The sequence below is a fragment of the Capra hircus genome, chromosome 13 (genome assembly GCF_001704415.2).
Source record: "Capra hircus breed San Clemente chromosome 13, ASM170441v1, whole genome shotgun sequence".
Lineage (NCBI taxonomy): Eukaryota > Metazoa > Chordata > Mammalia > Artiodactyla > Bovidae > Capra > Capra hircus.
In genome coordinates, this window is record NC_030820.1 from 42,140,017 (window position 1) to 42,161,108 (window position 21,092).

Genomic DNA, 21,092 nt, shown 5'->3' on the forward strand with positions numbered 1-21,092 from the left:
GTTTAAAGTTACTTAGAGACACTTTACTCAGCAAGGAAGGCATTTAAAGTGCACTCTTGGAAGATGAAATAGTATGTTACATCTGTACACCTTAAAGTAGTAACGTTTAAGTGGCATTTAATTTTGAAGCAAATGCGAATCAAAGAGCCCCCTAACCACAAAGTGGCTATGAACATTTTCTAGTTCTATAAATGAGGTAATAAAGCCTCAAGGAAATCCATATGGTTTTTAAAATTTTGTAACATAGTAATAGTAACATAGCAGCAGCAGTAGTAACATAGTAATATTAATAGTAAAATAGTAAAGTGAATCCTAACTTTGAAAACAGAGGAACCACAAATAAAGCTCTTCTGGAGAATGTCAGCTCCCCAGTTCCCACAAGGGAGACTTGGTCCCCAGGGCCCCACCCGGTCACTCATGAGACAGTTCAGATGCCGGTTTCCATTGAGCAGCTCTGACCCAAAGCTCAGAGAAGGCTCAGGGGAGCGCCCTCCCATGCGTGTGGCCCGGGCGTCTCCTGGGGCAGAGGCGGCAGTTCCCGGAGGCCCCATCTTGTGCCGTGGTTTGCTTTCACAGTTGTGATTTCCTGCATTTTCTTTGTCGTCGCCCCAGCGGTGCCCCCGAGTCCCCTGCTCCTGAGCAGTGGGCCGGGTCTCCCGGTGGCCTGCCCTCCCTCCCCGCCCCCTCTGGTGGCCAGGGCCGCCTACTGCCCCCCGTACCACCTCTGCTCGTGGCCTTGGCAGCGTTCCGACAGGGCTGGCAAGGCGTGCGGCCCCCACCCACTCATCCACCGGTGTGTGTGTGTGCACGGGGGTGTGCGTGTGGTCTCCCCACAAGCAGCCCCCCTCGTCGTGCCTGACTTGGGTCCCCGTCTGCTGTGAGGGCCATCCAGTCGCCCCCCTGCTTGGTTCCTGCGACCCGGGGTCCTCCGTGTCCGCGGTGTCGGTGGCCTTTCCCAGGAAGGGTGGCTGGGCTGAGGCGATGTCCTCGGCCTCGCTCTGTCCTCGGGCAGCGCGGTCAGGAGGGTGGTCCTTGGGGGGCAGCTCTCGGCTGGCACTCGTCCGGCTCAGCTGTCAGCCATTGGCCATCTGGTCAGCTCTCTCCATACTCGGCCCTCTGAGCGTGTTGGCTGGCGTCTTCCCTCCCGTCTAAGGAGTGCCTTGAAGTACGTGGAGGCCCGGACCCGGCTCTCTCCTCGCCGGGCTCCGGTGCGGTGTGGGGTTGGGGTGCTCTCCCACTGTCGCCCTGCCGTGGCGGGCTCGCTCCCCCGTGCCTGCCCCGCGCTGTCTGCTGGCCCTGCCTCCGTGCTGCGACTGCTCTTCTCTGCCTGTTGCTCCTCCCCGCGCTTTCTGTGATCGGGCTGCACCTCATGGGGCCGTTCTGCCTTGTGGCCCGTGTTCTCCCCCACCGTGGCGCTGCGTTTTGGGCCATGGTCTCCCATTTGCGTTGACCATCCTCACAGGCTGGAAACTTACGGGGGGTGGCTTCCACTTCCCTCATCTGTGGCAAAGCTGTGTGTTGGGGTTGGAGGAGCTGCATCAAGACCCTGGCCAGAACCTCGTGAGCTCAGGGCACTGCAGGCCTCCCAGCTCCAGACGCCCCTCTGAGGCTGTGTCCCCCTCCGTGGCCGTGCCCCCCTCTGTGTCCCTCTCCCTCTCTGGGGCTGTGTCCCCTCTCCATGGCCGTGTCCCTCTCCGGGGCTGTGTCCCCTCTCTGTGGCCATGTCCCTCTCCGGGGCCGTGTCCCCTCTCCGGGGCTGTGTCCCCTCTCTGTGTCCCTCTCCGGGGCTGTGTCCCCTCTCTGTGGCCATGTCCCTCTCCGGGGCCGTGTCCCCTCTCCGGGGCCGTGTCCCCTCTCCGTGTCCCTCTCCGGGGCTGTGTCCCCTCTCCATGGCCATGTCCCTCTCCGGGGCCGTGTCCCCTCTCCGGGGCCATGCCCCTCTCCGGGGCCGTGTCCCCTCTCTGGGGCCGTGTCCCTCTCCGGGGCCGTGTCCCCTCTCCGTGGCAGTGTCCCTCTCCGGGGCCGTGTCCCCTCTCCGTGTCCCTCTCCGTGGCCGTGTTCCCTCTCCGTGGCCATGTCCCCTCTCTGTGTCCCTCTCCCGGGCCGTGTCCCCTCTCCGTGGCCGTGTCCCCTCTCCCTCTCCGGGGCCATGTACCCTCTCCGTGGCCGTGTCCCCCTCCGTGGCCGTGTCCCCTCTCCGTGGCTGTGTTCCTGTCCGGGGCCATGTCCCCTCTCCGGGGCCGTGCCCCCCTCTGTGGCTGTGTCCCCTCTCCAGGGTGGTGTCCCTCTCCGTGGCCGTGTCCCCCTCCGTGGCTGTGTCCCCTCTCCATGGCTGTGTTCCTGTCCGGGGCCGTGTCCCCTCTCTGGGGCCGTGTCCCCCGCTGTGGCCGTGTCCCTCTCCAGGGCCATGCCCCCTCTCCATGTCCCTCTCCAGGGCTGTGTCCCCTCTCCGGGGCTGTGTCCCCTCTCTGTGGCCATGCCCCTCTCCAGGGCCGTGTCCCCTCTCCGTGTCCCTCTCCGGGGCCGTGTCCTCTCCGGGGCCATGTCCCTTCTCTGTGGCCATGTCCCCCCCTCTGTGGCTCCAATTCCAGACTGGCTCAGGAGGCATCGTGGCCTGTGGGCCTCTGCCCACCAGGTTGTCCAGGCCCCTGTCCGAGGTTTCCCTGTGGGAAAGAGGCTGACATAGTCCACCCGCCCAGCCCTCAGGGGCTCTTTGCCTGCCTCCTCCCCTCCCTCTGCAGGAGGCCGAGATTCCTGAGGCCCTGCGCTCACAGCCCCATCTCCCACCCATCTCGTGACACAGCAGGACTTGCTCATTGATCTGGAGTTTGCATATTTTTCTTCTTTACAACGTAGCTTGTGGATTTGGAGCTTTTTTCCCCCCCTTGTTCTCTAGGTCACTTTGTCCACTATCTGGAAGCAGGAAGGTTCAAAACTCAGGGACTACAGGAACCCGAGGTCAGATGTTAAAGATCAGCCACGCCCCTTAGCAGTTCCTGTAAATCTGGCCACTTCCCGACCCTGGTGAATACTGTTTAGGGCAGCCCCGCTCCTCTGTAGATGACACCACCACCCCAATGAAATCTGAAAACCCAGTGGCCTGGCAAGGACACCTTATTCTACGGGGGCTGGAGGTGAGCTGTCTGCTCCTGTGCAGGAAAGCTCTGGGGGGCTTCTCACCCTCTGTCCCACCAGGGAGGGGGCTCAGGGTCTCACTGACACCCCACACAGGCTGACGGTTAATCACCACCGTCCCAAGGTCAGCCCATTTTCAAGTGCCCATCACACACGCAAGGGCCTTCAGTCCTGGTCACCAAACCCAAAGGAGCTCCTGTCTTGGGCTGTTCTGGACACAAAGGCGCAGCTTTTCCACTGAACCTTCTGGAAGAATCTGCTTCCGGTTAGCCTTCGGCACCAACCCGAACGCAGTGCAGAGTTCTGTAAACAGAAGCTCCTGCAGTACAGCGCTTGCATCGGGCTGGTCTCTGAGGACGCTAGTTACTGCGGCAAGTGCAAGGCTCAGGCGTGTCTGGCTCCAGTTGCCTCACTTGGCTGACTTCTGTTTGTTTTGCAGGAATAAAGAAGGACCCCACCCAGGCCTTTGTGCCCAGGACTGTCATGATCGGGGGCAAGGTGAGGTGATGCCTCTTTGCTCTTGCTTGGCATTGGGCGGGAACATACAAACCACCATGCTTTTCTGCAGTGTCCCTGTATCTGGGATGGACGCTGCGGGTGGCTGGGCGCCGACCTGCACACAAAGCCCAGAGGTCCCGGCCCCAGCTGTGCCTCTGGGCCAGTACGTTCAGGTGTCTCATTAGCTCGGCCACAGGAAGGGAGCTGGACGGGGCCCCTGCCTGCCCAGGGCGGTGGGGTCCCCAGGGCCAGCCTCCAGTGGGGAAGCACCATTCCTCAGTGTGACTGCCAGCGTTCCACACGTCCCCTGCACTTTTGTGCTGAGTGGACACTGGTCACTGGCTGCTTCATCAGCGAGATGTGGGCCTGCTCTCAGCCTGGCCTCACGCGTTTTATTTACCGTGGCACGTGCTTTAGGACACATGATCGCGGAGTCCCAGGGCGTTGCCAGGGGGCATCGGCGGGTCCCACCACAGGTCTTTGGACTCTAGGCCACTTCTCCCAGGAGCCTGGGCACGGCTGCTTCATGGGGGCTGCAAGCGGGCCCAGGTTTGTTCTCTCCTCCAACTTGAGCAGCTCCACAGGTGGAAGCACCCTGTGGGCTCCCCCAGCTCAGACAGCAGCTCACACCCGCCGTGTTCTGTCTCAGCCACCCCTCCACCCCCGACTCTTGCCATTCCTGAAACAGATTCTGGACAGCATCTGTTTCATTTGTCAGTATTTCCATATGCATCTCTCAGAGATGGGGACTGTCAGAAAGTTTTAAAATGTGTTTTAGAAATGAAAACCTAGAGGAAAAAAGAATCGTAGAGCATCCACAACCCTATTACCTGACTCCTGCTGAACCTTCTCAAAGTAGATTTCACCCCTAAGAATTTCATCAGTTGTCTTCCCAATGACATTTTCCTGCAAAACCACACAATGCCATCACATCTACAATACTTGACAAGAATTCTTCCACGTCATTAAATATCCAGCCAGGGCCACATGCCTGGCTGTCTTATTAGACATCTTGAGTTTGTTTGACTCAGGGCCCAGTGAGGTTCTCACATGGCGCCGGGCAGCTATGTCTCATCCGTAGGTTTTCATCCACATTCCCCCTTTTTTCCCCTGCAGATTTTTACAGAAATCAGGTTGTGTGTCTCCCCCAGACCATGTCCCTCTGGTATCTCCCAGAACCTTGGTGGGTTCCCTGTGTTTCCTGGAGGTTGGTAGTCAGTTCTCAGGGGTCCTTGTTCCCTCTCTCCATTTCTGAAAAACAAACTAGAATCAGGAACCGAAGTTTGAGGCTGACAGATCTGTGCGTGTGGGTAAGGGGCTGTCACGAGAGGCGCTTGGTCGGCACCAAGGGAGCGGCTGGAGTGCTGCACCCTGTGGGCCCATCTGTCGGGATGAAGGACACGCAAGGATACTGTGACCTTAGCCCCCATGGGGCCCCCTCCCAGCAGCCGAGCCGCTCAGCTGGGCGCGTCCAGGCCAGGGCCCGAACCCAGGGTGTGTGCTGCGTGCCCCTTTCCCCTTGCAGGCAGCGCCCGGCTACCACATGGCTAAGAAGATCATCAAGCTGGTCACGTCCATTGGCGACATCGTCAACCATGACCCGATTGTGGGTGACAGGCTCAAAGTGATCTTCCTGGAAAACTACCGGGTGTCCTTGGCCGAGAAAGGTGAGCTTGCCCTGCCTGATGCCGCAGGCAGCCCTTGCTGGTCAGGGCCTGTCTTGCCTCCAGGCAGATTAATGGCCCTGACACCACTTTCCCCAGCCAGAGGGGCCCCGGTCTGGTAGCCAAGGCCCTGGTCTCTGTACTTCCTGCCCTCCCCTCCTCGCGCCTCTGCCCCTCAGCTTGGCCTTCCTGCCCTTGGGCTCCCTCTTGGTGGCCCATGCCCTCGCTCTCCCCCTGCCCCAAGGATGCTTCTGGTTGTCCCCACCTGTTCACTCTGGCCTGCGTCTGCTCTGGGGACATCTAGCTGGAGCCCCTCCACTGTGGGAGTCCTGGGTATGTGTTGCCACCCAGAGAAGGGCCTGTGGCCACATGTGCCTCAGAGCAAGGCTCTCCTGAACTGGACTGGCCTTTCTAAGGCAGCCGCTTCTGGCAGGAGGTGCTAGGACACCTGAGCCTGGAATCGTGGCCCAAGTCGCAGCCCCTCTGATCCAGGGGACTGTACGCTGCCCTCCAGGCATCCAGTGGAGGGCAGGCTGTCATACTCCCTCCCTGTCCAGTGTGGCCAGGTCATCAGCACCATCCCTGTGATCCCGCTGCTGCCCTGTACCATCTGTGGCTCTGGGGTTGGGCTGTGGTTCGTGCTTCACTGAGCTTCTCACACGTCTCAGGCCCTTTGCCGCCTGGAACTACCAGGCTAGCTCTTGCACTTCCTAGAACTGACCTCAGGGACAGACCCCATGCTCCCCAGCTCTTGGACTTGCTGTGGTCATGTGTCCACCATCCCGTCTGCTCATGTCGCTCTGCCCGAGGGGCCAGGGGTGCCTGTGTCTCCATCGCGGCACCTGGGCCTGACCGTGAAGACGGGGCCGGACTCTGGACTTGGCTGACCCCGAGTGCCCACTGGCTGGGTCGGGGAAGCAGCATCCATCAGCCCTGAGGACTGGCTGAGGATGCGGGAGCAGGCACGCCAAGGCAGGCAGGATGGAAGCCGCGCTCCTGCTGCTGTGGCGAGACACTCACAGGAACCCGCATGTGGGAGAAGCCACCCGGCTGCTGGGGGGTTGTGACTCAGCTGCCACGCCCAGTCTGTAGAGAGCGGCTCCCGGGCATGAGGCCACGGGAAGACCGTCCCCGGTCCTCTGCTTCTGTGAGAGTCGATTCCTTTCGAAGTCGTTTAAGAAGCCTACGGGCTGATGGACTAAGACAGCAGTGATGTCAGGATACAAGGGAAAGAATACCCCACCTGGTTTTGGTACGGCCCTGGTTTGCAGGTTCTAGAACAGAGGTCCTCTGCCACTGCAGGGCTTCTTGGCATCTCCGCGTGGACCCGCTGCCTCGGGCTGCCCTTGGCCAGGAAGGGGGGCTGTGTGCGGTGGGGGGCAGTGCATGGTGTCCCCTTGCCGTTCCTGTTGCTCTTGTGCCTCCTGACTGATGGGTCTTGCCTGTGCCCCGCTCCCCGCAGTCATCCCCTGCCGCCGACCTGTCACAGCAGATCTCCACCGCGGGCACCGAGGCCTCGGGCACGGGCAACATGAAGTTCATGCTCAACGGGGCCCTCACCATCGGCACCATGGACGGGGCCAACGTGGAGATGGCCGAGGAGGCCGGGGCTGAGAACCTCTTCATCTTTGGCCTGCGGGTGGAGGACGTGGAGGCCCTGGACCGGAAAGGGTGGGTCCCTCTCGAGGCCTCTCTCTCCTTTAAGTGTCCCCACACCCATGGATACCTTGAGGGGGTCCCGGCTTGGCCTAGTTGCCTGAAATCCCTCAGGGGACCCAGGGAGGCCTCAGGCACCAGGGGATGAACCCATATGGTGGGAACCTTATCAGCCTGTGAGCACTGCCCCCTTTTGGCTCTGCCCTGTGTCTGCCGCACGCCTCCCTCTCCCCGGATTCCCTGATGGCTCTCAAGTCTGACTTCACATGTTATTTTTTTCTGCAAGGTCTTGGCACAGACTAGGGGTGGGGGCTCTGCAGGAACCTTTGACCAGCCCCTCCTGGAGGACCGACTCAGCCACCACGTGTCTGTACCAGGAGGAGGTGGGGGTGATGTGCCCTTGGCGGCCAGCCCAGCCTGGCTGGCCCCGGCCCCACCTGCTCACGAGTCCACCCTCTCCTGCAGGTACCATGCCCATGAGTACTACAACCGCCTGCCCGAGCTGCAGCAGGCCGTGGACCAGATCAACAGCGGCTTCTTCTCCCCCAGGGAGCCCGACTGCTTTAAGGACGTCGTCAACATGCTGCTGAACCATGACAGGTGGGATAGGACTCTCGTCCCTCCCCACCACTGGGTCAGACAGGGTGCCCAAGACCACACATCATTTGGGGCAAAGCCTGGGCTTTGGTGAGGCTCACCCCCACCTCAGCCCACGGCCAGAGGGTCAGTCACATCCAGGCACTCGGGCTTGTGGGACCTCTGACCGTGCTTGGCAAGCCTCAGAGCCTGGTGATGTGATTGCATGACAAGGTGATGTCACCTCTGTGGGTGGATGGAGATGACGTGCCTGGGGTACAGGGAGCCTAGGTGTTAACCACTCCTGGGAGTCCAGGAGTGGTTCAGGTAGAATGAACTTGTGTGAGGCTACAAGTCTCCACCTGGTTGGTGTTTATGACAAGGCCACTGACACGGGGTGACAGTTCTCTGGGCACAGCCTTGCTCACTTGTCACAGGTCGACAGTGCCATCTGCCTTGACCATAGGCCTCTACTCCACCCTGGTAAAAGGCGGGTCTGGGGAAGGCCGAGAATCGACCTTTATTCCACTTTCAGTTCCTGTGGGTCAGTCTGTCGTATTCCAATGAATATTGTCTGCTGGCTTCTGTCAGTTCCAATATTGTAACTCCATGCATGTCTGGGGCTGGGCGCTCAGCCCTGCTGATTCTAGGATCCAGGAGGGACTGTACAGGGTTCTATGAATTGTGATCCCAATTCAGTTGTAAACAAAACACATTTATGTGTCATAAATCCTGCACCACCAGTTGTCAACTCGTGAGACAGAACAGGTGGTGGTGGAGCCTGCGTCCCCTGGGCTCCCCTGGAGGTGGAGGGGGACCTTAGTCTGTGTTCTTCTAATCCACGGGCACAGTTTCTTTCAACAGCATGGGGCTGTAATAAGGTTTTTCTAGAGTAGTGTCTGCAGGACAGCAGTGTTGCTCAGAGCACAGCCACTGTGGCCACCCCTGTCATGTGGAGCACGAGGATGCAGCCAGCCAAACCTGGGGGCCCTTTTCCTGACCTCTCCTTCGCCACCTGCCCAGCCCAGCTTCATGTCTCCCATTTCAGGTTCAAGGTGTTTGCGGATTATGAAGCGTACGTGGCGTGCCAGGCCCAGGTGGACCAGCTGTACAGGGTAAGGTTCTTGGGCCCTGGCAGGGAAGTTGCAGGGTGGAACCATGTCCTGCTGTCTCGGGCCACTCCTGGGAGCTTGTAGCTGACGTAGTGGCCCAGAGCAGGTCAGGCTTCTTCCTCTCTTGCTCAGGGACTGCCTCAGCTGGGTGTCTGCTTGGGCTACCGCCTAGGACCCTTGGGGCCAGGCTGCTGTCCACACCAGCACATGTGCCCCTGCAGCCTGGGCGCTGCCACAGAGCCAGTGGACAGGGCAGGACTTCCCTCCCAGAGGTGCTGCCACACCCCGGCCCACGGTCTGATTGCCTGCGTGCGGTGAGGAGGGCAAGGGTGATGCAGGGCATGAGGCCCAAGGCAGGAGATGGGGCTTGTGAGCAGCGAAGACCTTTGTGCTTAAAGGGAGGTTTCTCGGGCAGTGGACATGTCGCCAGTGAGCAGAGTGAGGACCTGAAGCTCTACAGCGGGCATGCTGGAGCTGGCTCTCCACTCCTGGCCCCAGGTCCCGCCTCTGTGTGACCTGCAGGAAGCGGACACAGCCGGGGGCCCTCCCAGGAAGACTCAGGTCCTGAGCTCAGGGAGGTGATGGGGTGTTGTAGCCCGTGCAGCTGGCCAGGGATGGCTGTAGGAGGGGACACTGGCAATGGGGGCGTGGCTGTGTAGTCACTGCCCAGATCTGTTAAAGCAGGTTTTTGGACACGGCCGAGGGGCTTGTGTCTAACCATCCCCCTCAACTCAGGAAATAGCTCCCGAAGTTTCCTCCTAAGACAGGACAGGAGGGGGCCTGGGAGGCCAGGTGACCCCGGGCCTCCCTTCCACGAGTGCCCTCCTGGCACTGGATGCCGTCTGGGGGTGCATCCCCTCCTGGCCGGGTGTGTGCCTTGTGTGCGCTCTGCCCTGGCGGGACCCCTCGGGCTCCAGACCCTGTCTGCTCACCTGGACGCTTCCTGGTGGGCGGGCCCCCTTCCCAGTGAGCTCTGAGCTTTGAGGGCCTGCCTTCCATCAGGCTGCCCAGGGCTGAGCGCATCTGGGAACAGACCGAGGTCTAAGTGCCTGCCTCCCTCTGCAGAACCCCAAGGAGTGGACCAAGAAGGTCATCAGGAACATCGCCTGTTCGGGCAAGTTCTCCAGTGACCGGACCATCACGGAGTACGCCCGCGACATCTGGGGCGCGGAGCCCCCTGCCCTGCAGACCCCACCGCCCAGCCTCCCCAGGGACTAGGCCCCGGCCTCAGGACCAGCTTTCATCCCCTTGCTGACTCTGCCCGTTGTTTCCAAGCATTTTCCTAGCGCCCTGCTTCTTTCAGTGCCACTTCCAGGAAGGCTGGGGGAATCGTGGTGGTGGCTTTGAGGGGCTGGGGTGTGGAGATGCCCCCTCATCGCCTGCCGGAGAGCAGGTCCCAAGCACTGACAGGCTCACCCCCCAGGATGCCCACTCAGCTTCCCCACGGCCTTGTACAAACCTGTGTGAGTTCGTATTCAGTTTTGACCCTCTGCATTCTGGGGTCCAATCAGGTAGCCGTGACAAATCTTGGGCAAGTGTGTGTTTCTGCAGCACGCAGGCTGGCCATCCAGTCTCTCCCAGCCCAGCTCTGCCTCCTGGCCATGCTGGGAGGGTCCAGTGTGCCGGGCCGTGTCCTCATAACTGCTATGTGGGCACCCGCCCCGGGGTTTCCAGATTGAGCAGATAGAAGGCCCCCAGGGAACCGAGGGTGACACTGGGGAGGAGGCCTGTGTCCAGCACCAGGGGCTTCGGTTAGGACAGGCTGGCTGGTGCAGAATTGGTTTGATTTTGCTTTTTCGAAGATTTTTCACAAGGAAATGAAACTAGCTGAGGTCTTTACTTGTTTTAGCAACGGAAAATAGCACTTCTTAAGTTTATGCTGGGGGAGGCAATGCTGGGGTGTTTTCACTTGCGTCCCCACCTAGCTGGGTGAGGCTGAATGCCCAGACCTCTCCCAGGCCTGCACCCTCCCTGTGCCTGTCAGGCAGGAGGCAGCAGAAAAACCTGGTCTGGAAAAGGACTGGTGGGCCCAGAGGGGAGCCCACCCTCCATTCTACCCAGACGGCAGGCTGGCACCAGGGATGGCAGCTGAGCAGTGGGAAGGACGAAGCCAGGGAGCAGGTGGGAGCTGGGGGCCGAAGCTTCCAGAGGCTCTGCGCCCTCACATGCCGGACCTGGGTGGCTCGGGGCTCTGCTCTCGCCCCACCAGAGCTGGGGGGTCTGCGCTCACGCCCCCAGCACCCATTGCTGCCCGCCCTTTAGGCCAAGCGTGACCGTCACTGTGCCCTTCGCTGTCACCGCCTCGTGTGTGAAAGCGATTAAACCTGCTTGTGCCCAGATGCTCTGGCCTCTATGTGTCTCTGCGCCCAGGGCGCTGTGTCCCAGCCGGGATACACTGTGGCCCACCACTCAGGGACTGGGGACAGGACGTTCTCTCACCCAGCTGCCGTGGGACTCAGAGCCCCGTGAGCCTGAGTCATCAAGCCCAGCACTGGGAGAGCGTCAGCTGGGTGTTGGCGGTCGCGTGTGAATTGCTCTGTTCTTTGCACCTGTCTTTTGCCACCCACTCCTGGTCCTGGGAAGTAGAACTCCTGGGGACCAAATCATTCCCCTCCCCAAACTGTATGGCTGCAAGTTAAATAAACCCAGCGAGGTGTGAACTCAGGGCTCAGTGTTACCCAGAGAACCCAAGTGTTGCTGGAGGGGCACCTCCCAGGACACCCGCTTCCGTAGGCCGTGACCACAGATCAACAGTGAGCATCTCGAGCCGTTCCTGACCACAGACTGACTTTGTGACTCAACAAAAGGTCAGTCCTACTCCACAGTTTAAGCTGAGCTTGGACTGAGGTAATAAGCGGAGACACCCCCAAACAGAGACATGTAGGCCTAATTACCTGAAAGGTGTCGAGGGCGGGAGCTACCTGCTCAGCAACCTTGTTAGGCTTTATCTTCAGGCTGTCAGACACCTGTAAAAACACTAGCAGCTTGTATTTCCACTTTACATCCTACTTTATCCTCCCCACCCACCGCCCACCGTAAAATCTGAGGCAACGCACACAGACAAAATATAAGGAAAAACAGGAAGACTTGAGCCCAGGCAGAGTGGGCGAAGTGTAGATGGTCTCAGACGGCCTCGCTGGTCAGGACGAGCAGAGGGCGTGGCTCTGGGCTGTGGGGCTGCCAGGAGCCTGTGACAAAGCCCAAGAAGCCCCAGGGGGCCACCCTGGCCACACTGGCTTTTTGCTTTAGTTATATGAAGGCAGTTGTCAGGTCAGGATGGGCGTCCCAGAAAGCCAAGGGGACGTGAAGCTGAGGCCCAGGTGGCTGAGAATTGCCATGGGCAGCTCTCAGGTGTTTCGAAGTGGGTGTAATCTCCTGTTTCTGGGCCTCCAGCCAGTTCACAGCTGCTCACAGGCTAAGAGCAGTGGGGAAGAGAAGGCAAATAAGCTCCTCCCCACCCCGGGGAATTTCTGCACTGACTCCAAAGTGCCAGAGCCTAAGGATCTAGGGGAGGAAGGCCTGCCTTTAGGAGAAGGTGAAAGTTAGTCGTGTCCAACTCTTTGCAACCCCATGGACTATACAGTCCATGGAATTCTCCAGGCTAGAATACTGGAGTGGGTAGCCTTTCCCTTCTCCAGGGGATCTTCCCAACCAGGATCAAACCCAGGTCTCCCGCATTGCAGGCGGATTCTCTACCAGCTGAGCCACAAGGGAAACCCAAGTATACTGGAGTGGGTAGCCTATCCCTTCCCAACCCAGGAATTGAACCAGGGTCTCTTGCATTGCAGGCAGATTCTTTACCAGCTGAGCTACCAGGGAAGCCCAAGGAGAGAGCTGGGTGAACCAAAGTCCTCTGCCCGCGACCAGCCCTGTACCGTACGGCGTGCAGCCCCCTTCGAAAGCCACACACCATCTCTCTCGGGGTGAGAGCGGGGTGGTGAGCGGGCACTGGCATTGTGCGTGGGAGGCAGGCTTGGCCAAATGCCACGACTAGTGAGTGAACGAGCTGACACTCCCAGGGCAGAATGGGAGTCCCTGGACTCCAGCAGCCTGAGTCCTTCCACGAGTGGCTGGGGGCTCGTCCCGGGTCTCTGAGTGAAACCCCACCGCCCATCCATCGACACAGCAACATTCAATGAGCTTGTTAACCGTAAGGTTGAAAGGCTCACCCACAAAGACCTGGTTTTAGGAAAATGCCATTTGCCCCACCAGAGAAGACAAGCTCCCTGTGAACACGCCTCCTCCGACACAACACCCCTCCCCACGGGACCTTGGTGTCTGCAGGAGCGGGAAGAAAGCCTGCGATCCTTAGCCTTACAGAGCCACCCCCTCCTCATATACAGCTGGGTTCTGAGAGTGGCCTGGGGCTGTGGGCACAGCCTGGACACCACTGGAGGCAGCACTGAGAAAACAGACAGACCACCACCACGATTTTATTCTTAAATAAATGCTCAGTCTAAGGTCTGGTTAGGCAGACAAGTGGGTGGACATCAGAGGAAGGCAGATCGCCGGCCCCTCCCCGGCAGGGAGCAGCGAGGCAGCCCAGGGAGGCAGGGACACGGAGGGAAGCAAGCAGGGCGGGCAGGGCAGGAGGGGCTGGTGGAGCCATGAGCATCCATCTGGGGGGAACAGAAAGAATCCACGTTCACCCACGTGCTCAAGGGTGGTGCCAGAAAGCTCAGCGTGGTCCCAAGACCCCTCACCTCCTGTCCCAGGCTCCCCGTGCCTGGCTCAGGAGGTATGGGATCGACTAGCCGATGGCCAGAAAGTTCTGTCACTGTCTTCCCAACAAGCGCTCGGGCTGAGGGGCAGCACGAGGTGGAGAGGGCCACATGCCACCTCCACATGGTCCACAGAGACCCCCTGCTCCCCACCAACCAGGGCGGTGCCTCAGATCTGCCAGGACCTCCCCTGGCATCCGTGTTCCCTCTCCAGGCGCATCTCCGGGGGCCCAGGCTGGCAGGAGGAAAGGGGGATGAGGGCAGAGGCCTTCATGCTCTCAGGCGGCAAGCAACTCAGTGCTGGCGTCCCGGTTCCGACTTCCCCAGGAACTCCCTGGAGCAGAGGAGGACACCTGTCAGCCAAACCCCTCTGGGCCAGATCGGAGGCCCTGCCTCCAGGGTCCTCCTGCAGCCCACCCGGGAGGCCGCAAAGGAGCCTCAAGGACCATACTCTGCCTCGAACACCCTGCAAGGCAAACGGGCAGGGTGCCAAGGGCAGCGCCAAGTCCCGACGCGGAGTGAAGGCAGGCCACTGCGCCCAGGTGCTGGAGGGCTCTGTGACATGTGCCTTTTACAGGGAAAACCACGGTCCCAGTCTACCACCCCTCTCAGCAACACACATTCCATGCACCAAGAAATGTCAGAAACACAGAGCTCTGCCCCTGGGACTTCGAGGGCCTGACATACGAAGTGGAGTTCCCCAGCACACATTTCTCTGAGGGCTGATTCCAGCAGCCCGGTCTCAGCAGAGGCCCCACAGTCGGAACGTGGGGGCAGCCTGCATCCCCGAGTGGGAGGCAGGGAGTGTCTGGTCCATCCAAACCCTTCCCTCTGCCACCCAGGCACCCTCGTTCCCAGGCTTGGGACAGGTGGCTGGGCTGCAGCCCACGTGCCAGCCCAGGAGTCTGGCCAGCGCAGTGCAGCCAGGGGCACAGCCTCCCTCCCTGAGGCAGCTGGGGACCAACAGGCTTTGGGGAAGCTGGCCCAGACCTGCATCACCCCTACCACACACACCCCGTGCAGGGGCAGTGGCCTGACGGTCCTGTGGGAGGGGCTGGGGGGAGCCTGAGCACAGCAGCCGCGGCATCCTCACTGCTCGAGCGCACACAGAGGACCGCAGCCCAGCAGGCCTCATGTGCTGACACTGGGCCCCCCCGACCAGCCCGGCACGGCTGTCCCAGCTGCAGCCGCAGGGGCTCGCCCAGCTCCCGCATGCCATCATGCATGGCGGGTGAGGGTAGTGCCTCACCTCAGGATCCGCGGGAGCTCGGGGCTCTTGTAGATGTACTTGTGCCTGTAGCCGAGGTCCGAGTGGAAGGGGATGAATTGAACTTTGAAGTCCCGGAAGCTGCGTGACGGTGCGGCGATGTTGTAGAGCTGGGGGCGGGAGAGAAGGGTTGGCGCCCGGGGCCTGGGGTGACCTGCCTCAGCCACAGGACCCTCAGGCCACCCCTCGAGACCCTCTCTGTCCTCACCCCATCTCAAGACCAGCCTTCCTCAGGGGCCCTCAGCACCCTCAGGCTACCTGCCCCGGGATGCCACGGTGGCCTGAGTGCCCAGGGCAGCCTGTCGGCTCTGCCCCAGGGCTGAGTGGGCCGTACGCCTAGGTCAAGGCCCATCTGCAAGCTGGCTCGGGGTCTGTGGCACCTCAGCCCCTCCTTGCAGCCCAGGATGGCCAGGTCCTAGGCCCAGACCTGTTCGGAGGCGGCCTGGGCCCCCTGCCCTTTAGCCTGCCCCTGCCCCTGCCCCTCACCACCGCCACAGTCAGAGGGTGCTCCCTCCCACCCTACTCCCACCCTACTCCCACCTACAGATCTAATCCTGCTGCCTGGCAGCAAAGGTAGATGCAGCAAAAGCAGGCGCAGAGGCCTCACAGTGAGAGGACGTCCTCAGGCGTCAGCCCCATCCCAGAGGCAAGAGAACACGTGGGAGCTGTGAACCGCCAACCTCCCCTGCCTTCTCCCTCACGAGGGGCCCGGCCAGCAGCAGGACCCGCTTCCACACCTGCCTGGCCGGAACACGAGTCTGCCTGACACCCACCTTTCTGCCGAGCTGGAAGGGCACGACCGGGTCGTCCTCGGAGTGCAGGATGAGCAGGGAGCAAGAGATGTGCTTCACACTGCGGAAGGGGAAGGGAGAGAGGCGCTGGATGGCCAGGAGGGCGGGGCTCCCGGGCTCCCTGCACACTGCGGGAGGAGCAGGGAGAGAGGCGCTGCATGGCCAGGAGGGCTGGGCCTCCCGGGAGAGAGGCGCTGGATGGCCACGACGGGCTTGGGCCTCCCGGGCTCCCTTCACACTGAGGGAGGGGGGAGGGAGAGAGGCGCTGGATGGCTAGGAGGGCTGGGCCTCCCGGGCTCCCTTCACACTGCGGGAGCGGGGAGGGAGAGAGGCACTGGATGGCCAGGACTGGCTGGGCCTCCCGGGCTCCCAGGCTCCCAGCAGCAGGGGCCAGTGAGGGAGCCCTGCACCACAGCGTGGAAGGGCTCAAACTGCCAGGCACTTTTACTACAGAGCCAGCAGCTGGTTTCCTAGATGTTTCCATCAGTATCTGTCTTAGGTGACAAGTGTCAATCAAATCTAGAGATCAATTCATTCACCAAATTGGGTCCCTGAATATTTCCTGGAAATTTAAAAACAAAACAAAAAAACTTTGCCAGTACACTATTCTTAAAAAGTTACAAAATGATATTTACAAACTGAGTAATAGGTGGGCCAGGAAACTTAATGCAAATGAACATTACCGGACATTGGCTGGCAAAAGAGCCACCCTCTAATTTCTCTTTTGTGTATATGACATTTAATTCCTGAACGTTTCAAATAAATGAACATTCTCAAGATGGTCACTGAATCCAAACGCCTCAGCAGACCGCCTCCAGAAGGACAGGCTGTAGGACTAGTGGGCCCTGGACGCTCCTTAGCTGCCCCTCACTGAGGCCACACGGGGAGCTGGTGGACACAGCACACGCCTGCTCCTGGCGATCTCATGCTGCTCTGGGGCTTCACGTGGGCAGCCCCAGGGCAAGCCTGGCACCTGGTGGGATCAGGCCTGGGTGTGCGCCCAGCCATCTGGCAGGCTGCACTGCTGCTGGTGGCACACAGATTGCCCACTCACTACATTTTACTCCCAGGGTGAAGTGCTTGCTGGTGTGCAGGACACACTTTGACATTCAACATCTTTTCATAACTTCCACCCACCAAGCTGGTCCTTCGCTTCTCCGACTCTTGAGGCCTAGCTCACATGCTGGCACCTTGGCAAGTATCTGGGAACAGACCTTCCCACCATGCAGGGGCTCCTGACTTCCAGGGGGTGAGGGATGGCCAGCCCCCCAACACTCACACTAGCTCAGCTGGGGGGCAGCCACAGGGTGACTTTCTCACTGTCGTCATTTTTAGAGGAAATCCAGTTTATTTAGGTATTCTTTTAAAACTGTAGATTTTTAAATGCTAACTGAATATTCAGATAAAAAATTTTTTTAGAATAAATTAAAGTCCATGAAATAAAGATATCACAAAGATAATGTTAATTGAACTTAAACGTTGTTCAAAGAAAGAGTCCTTAAATAGAATATGTAACTTCTGGTTTACCTAGTAGAAATATTTTTAATATTAACATTCAGAACATCTTTCCATAACCAAACACAAATCAAATGGCTAAGGCAAAGTCATTTTTTAAACAACAGTTACTCTTGCTGCTTTAACACCTATTCAAGAGTTCTGGTTTTGACAAATAATTTTCAAGTAAAACAGTTCTATGGACCAAAAGATACGCTGCTTTCCTATTTCTTTACCTCTACAGTCTTTCCACCTTCCTTCTTCCCTTTCTCTACCTGATGTTCCCTTTATAGAGATATGTTGCTTAGAAAAGACCCCTACATGTCCAGAACCCCACCCTCCTTGGTTAACATGACGCAAGAAGCTTATTCTGAGGGTTGTTGGGGTTCTTCTAAATTCTCTCCCACAGTACTCACTTTTCATCATTTGCAAACTGAATTCCACTGCTTGTGATGGGATCAAGGAAGAACCAGTCAAACCCAGGGAAGTATCGATAGATCTGGAGGCAACACATAGACAACAAGGAGAGAATCAATCACTACACCCCCGTGGGGGGGTCACCCCTGCTTCAAATCAGGCTGACTGGTGGGCCCAGAGTTGGGGGGGGGATGGGTGGTAGCCAGGGTCACCCCTGCTTCCAATGAGGTGGCCCCAGAGCTGGGGGGGATGGGCAGTAATATACCCCCATAGGGACCGGGGTCACCTCTGCTTCCAATCAGGCTGACTGGTGGCCCCAGAGCTGGGGGGATGGGCAGAACTATACCCCTGTAGGGCCAGGGTCAGCCCTGCTTCCAATCAGGCTGACTGGTGGGGCCAGAGTTGGGGAAGATGAGTGGTAGCCAGGGTCACCCCTGCTTCCAATCAGGTGGCCCCAGAGCTGAAGGGATGGGCGGAACTATACCCCTGTAGGGCCAGGCTCAGCCCTGCTTCCAGTCAGGCTGACTGGTGGCCCCAGAGCTGGTGGGCAGAGGGGCGGCGGTCCTGTTATCCCTCCCACCACCCTCAGACTCCCTTTCAAGAGGCCCCAGACTGGCTGCGGGGGATTGCCCACAAACAGGACTTCCACACCCAAGACTCAGAGACCAGGCTTCCCATACAGAACAGGCCACAACCCCCAAGAAAACGGAGGACCATGTGATTTGGGAGAAGAGCAATATCAAAAAACACCCAACAAAGGATTCTTCTGTCTGTAGCATGCAGCATGAGGTCAGGCGCGCCGACACGGCACCCCTGGACACACAGAAGCAGTGGGAGGAGGAGGAGGAAGCAGTAGGACACAGAGGGCCCCCCTCTGGGCCCAGCCTGTAAACGGAGGGTCTCAGGCCTTGAGGCCAGCCAGTGAGGACCCAACAGCACAGGGTTCCCATCAAGGATTCCCTGGGGCGCCTACCAGCTCCACTCCCAGCCCACACTGGGCCCCAGGGGCAGCAATGCCAGGTGGGCAACCTGTGCCATGAGGCAAGGCCTCCTGTGGGTCTAGCCGCCCTCAGACAACCTGACTGTGACCACACCCTTCTACCTGGCACGCAGCTATAAATATCCTGAGTGGCTCTGCATTCAGGCCAGTGCCCAGAATTAAATGAGAATTAACTTTCAACAACGTCTATATTTATTAGAATACTTAAATAACTTTTATGACATTTTAATTTACTTATATGCATATTTACTCATAGTCATTTTCGTATGTTATAGCTATTATTTCCATTATATACATAAGTCCGTCTTTAATAAGCTCTGTACTTGCCACTGAGAACGGATGGCTCTTGGCTTCTTCACGGATATTAGTGAATGGAGATTCCAAGATGAGGGCATCTGGAGGAGTCTCTAGATAAATAAGACCAACAGGGAACTGGGAGGTGAGCAAGAAGCCCCAGTGGGACACTCCTCACACCACCACCCCCTCGACAGGACCATGGACCCCAGGTGCCCACCTGGCTGGCCCTGCCCCTCAGGTCCTCCCCTGAGGTTACGTGAGGGAAGTATTCTCAAGAGGACCCTGAGAACCATGTCTGCTGAGGCTGCCTGTTTGGAGCCCAGCCCCTGTCAAGGCGCCGCCAGTTGCCAGAGAATCTGGGGAACGGGGTTGGGCCCTAGGGGGTCTGCTCAGGCCCCCATTTCAATGCCTAGCTCTCATCTCACCACCCCGCTCACCCACCACCACCCACTTCACAAGAAACTGGCAGGGTCTGGAGCATAGCCGGTACCCGAAGAGCCCTCCTGCGTGGGAGTCCACGCAAGCGCCTACCTCGCTCACAGAGGCGCCGCACCAGGTTTGTGGCCACTCTGGAAAGAGGGAAAAGTTCAGTTGGATCATGACAAAAACTGTTGCAGACGAGACTGTTCCTGGGGAAGCTAGGTCTGTCGCGGTGACGGGTGGGGTTTTGAGTGGGAGTGGGCCAGGACCCAGCGGCCAGCCCCTCCAACAGGGACCCTGTGAGGGCATCTCCACGGCCCCAAGGAACGTGCTGCGCCTCACCTGGAATGGCCCCTGTGGGCTGCACAGCAACGCCCTAGCTCACACCTGGTCCTACAGACACAGATGGGAGGGGCCCAGAGCACCGCAGGGCCCAGGGCGGTGGCGAGGGGGCCCCTGAAGGGGGCAGCACCTGGACTCTGCCCGGACTAGGCCTCCTGCCTTGCCAGGACCAAGCTGGGCAGGTCCAGGCAGATACCCAGCATGGGAAGGCCTGCTCCCCTCTGGCCAAGGCTCACTCCCACCCAGGAGGGCCAGTCCCAGACACTGCCCAGCCTGCAGCCAATATGTCCAAAGGAAAGGCAGCAGGAAAATGAAGGTGCTGAAGGTCTGGGGTGCCTTTACACCGGCCACATGGAACATCAGAGCACTTCCTCTTTCAGCAGATGGGAACAAGAGAACCCCAACTGCTGCCTCCCCAAGTTTTTAAGTAATGACACCACGTGTGAGCCAAAAGGCCTGTGCTCCTGGATGCGCTGCACAGCACAGCCACGCTCAGCCAGGCCTGGGGAGCCCAAGTGCCCTGCACTGTGGGGCTTCATCCCCAGCCCCCACCAGGGCAGTAATGGAGGCTCCAGGACACTGGGGGCCCCTCAGGCACCCTGGGCTGGACAGTCACCCGTAAAGACCTGCTCCCGCAAACGCCACGCTGGGAACTCTCACCCAGTGCCGAGAGAATGCCCCCAAATATACACGGGGTTGTCTCCACTTCGCACTTTGATCCAGTCAAAAACATGGAGTGCATCATACGTCATGCCCCGCTCCGACGGCGTTCCTACTGAGTCACCCCAACCTGGGAAAGCAGCATCAAAGAGGACATCACAGGACTGCAAGGGGCAAACACCCGTCCACCCTCGTCTCAGCAGAAGGCCCAGGCCATCTAGGGCCTCAAGTCTCGGCCAGGGCAGCTCGTTTCTCCCATCTCCTCAGCTTTCACAATCTCTGAACCCAACCACCACCCTCACCGGAGTCTCAACGAGCAGAAGCAGACAGGGTGGTTGGACCCGCAGACCCCTGGCACTGACACCTGGGGCTTGGCCAGGCTCAGCCATTGATAGTCTGGCCCAGCCCCGGCTCCATGGCCCAGCTGTGACCCAGCTGTGAAGAGGCTTCAGGATGGGCAGATTCCAGGCTCAAGGCAACGCTGACCCACAAAGGAAGGGGCTCCTAGCAAATCCTGTTTGCATTACAGAGGAAAGCCACCTAAACTCTGACCTCCCATGGGTCCTTCCCTCCAGATTCTGGAAAAGTCAAATGTGACTGTCATTTCCAGCAGCTCAGCAGTGAGTCATCATCAAATGACCTGAAAATACCACAAGGCTCATAGAGAGCAAGTCCTGCAACGTAAGCAAAGCCTAGAGGCAGGGGCGCCCCAGGCCACCTCCCCAGGGCGCCCCAGGCCCAGACGAGCGGAAGCAGCCAGGGCTCAGGGCAGCAAAGGGGCAGGGCCAGAGACAGGGAGAAACACAAGAGGGACGGAGACGGGGGAGACAGCAACGGGAGAGAGAGACGAGGTCGAGGAGCCACAGGCAGAACTCTGGTCTCCTGTACAGCTTAGAAAGGAAGAGACTCAACAGGAACTGAAAAGAGGAAGTGTTAGGTGGGATCTTATTTCTGTTAGAAGCACAGGAAGGTGAATAAGGGAGAGGGCTGCCCCCTCACTGCCCTGAGGTTCCAGCAGCAGGGGCAGGAGCGAAGGATGAGC

The 21,092-nt window shown here is 59.2% G+C and overlaps 2 protein-coding genes across 4 annotated transcripts in view; one reads left to right on the forward strand and one right to left on the reverse strand.

Moving 5' to 3' along the window:
* Nucleotides 1-10,981, forward strand: part of PYGB (phosphorylase, glycogen; brain) — a 34,878-nt gene extending 23,897 nt beyond the window's left edge. The window contains exons 15-20 of one of the 2 annotated variants that reach the window (XM_018057287.1): nt 3,575-3,633; nt 5,159-5,300; nt 6,761-6,968; nt 7,419-7,553; nt 8,578-8,644; nt 9,707-10,981. In XM_018057287.1, coding sequence (XP_017912776.1) covers nt 3,575-3,633; nt 5,159-5,300; nt 6,761-6,968; nt 7,419-7,553; nt 8,578-8,644; nt 9,707-9,859 — 764 coding nt within the window. In that variant the 3' untranslated portion in view covers nt 9,860-10,981. The other variant, XR_001919014.1, reaches the window with a different exon arrangement.
* Nucleotides 13,045-21,092, reverse strand: part of ABHD12 (abhydrolase domain containing 12) — a 52,944-nt gene continuing 44,896 nt past the window's right edge. For both annotated transcript variants that reach the window (XM_018057288.1, XM_018057289.1), the window contains exons 7-13: nt 20,051-20,180; nt 19,160-19,197; nt 18,659-18,738; nt 17,331-17,413; nt 15,403-15,481; nt 14,612-14,739; nt 13,045-13,696 (exon numbers count right to left, since the gene is read on the reverse strand). In XM_018057288.1, the coding sequence (XP_017912777.1) occupies nt 13,657-13,696; nt 14,612-14,739; nt 15,403-15,481; nt 17,331-17,413; nt 18,659-18,738; nt 19,160-19,197; nt 20,051-20,180 (578 nt within the window). In that variant the 3' untranslated portion in view covers nt 13,045-13,656. The remainder of the gene's footprint in view (nt 13,697-14,611; nt 14,740-15,402; nt 15,482-17,330; nt 17,414-18,658; nt 18,739-19,159; nt 19,198-20,050; nt 20,181-21,092) is intronic.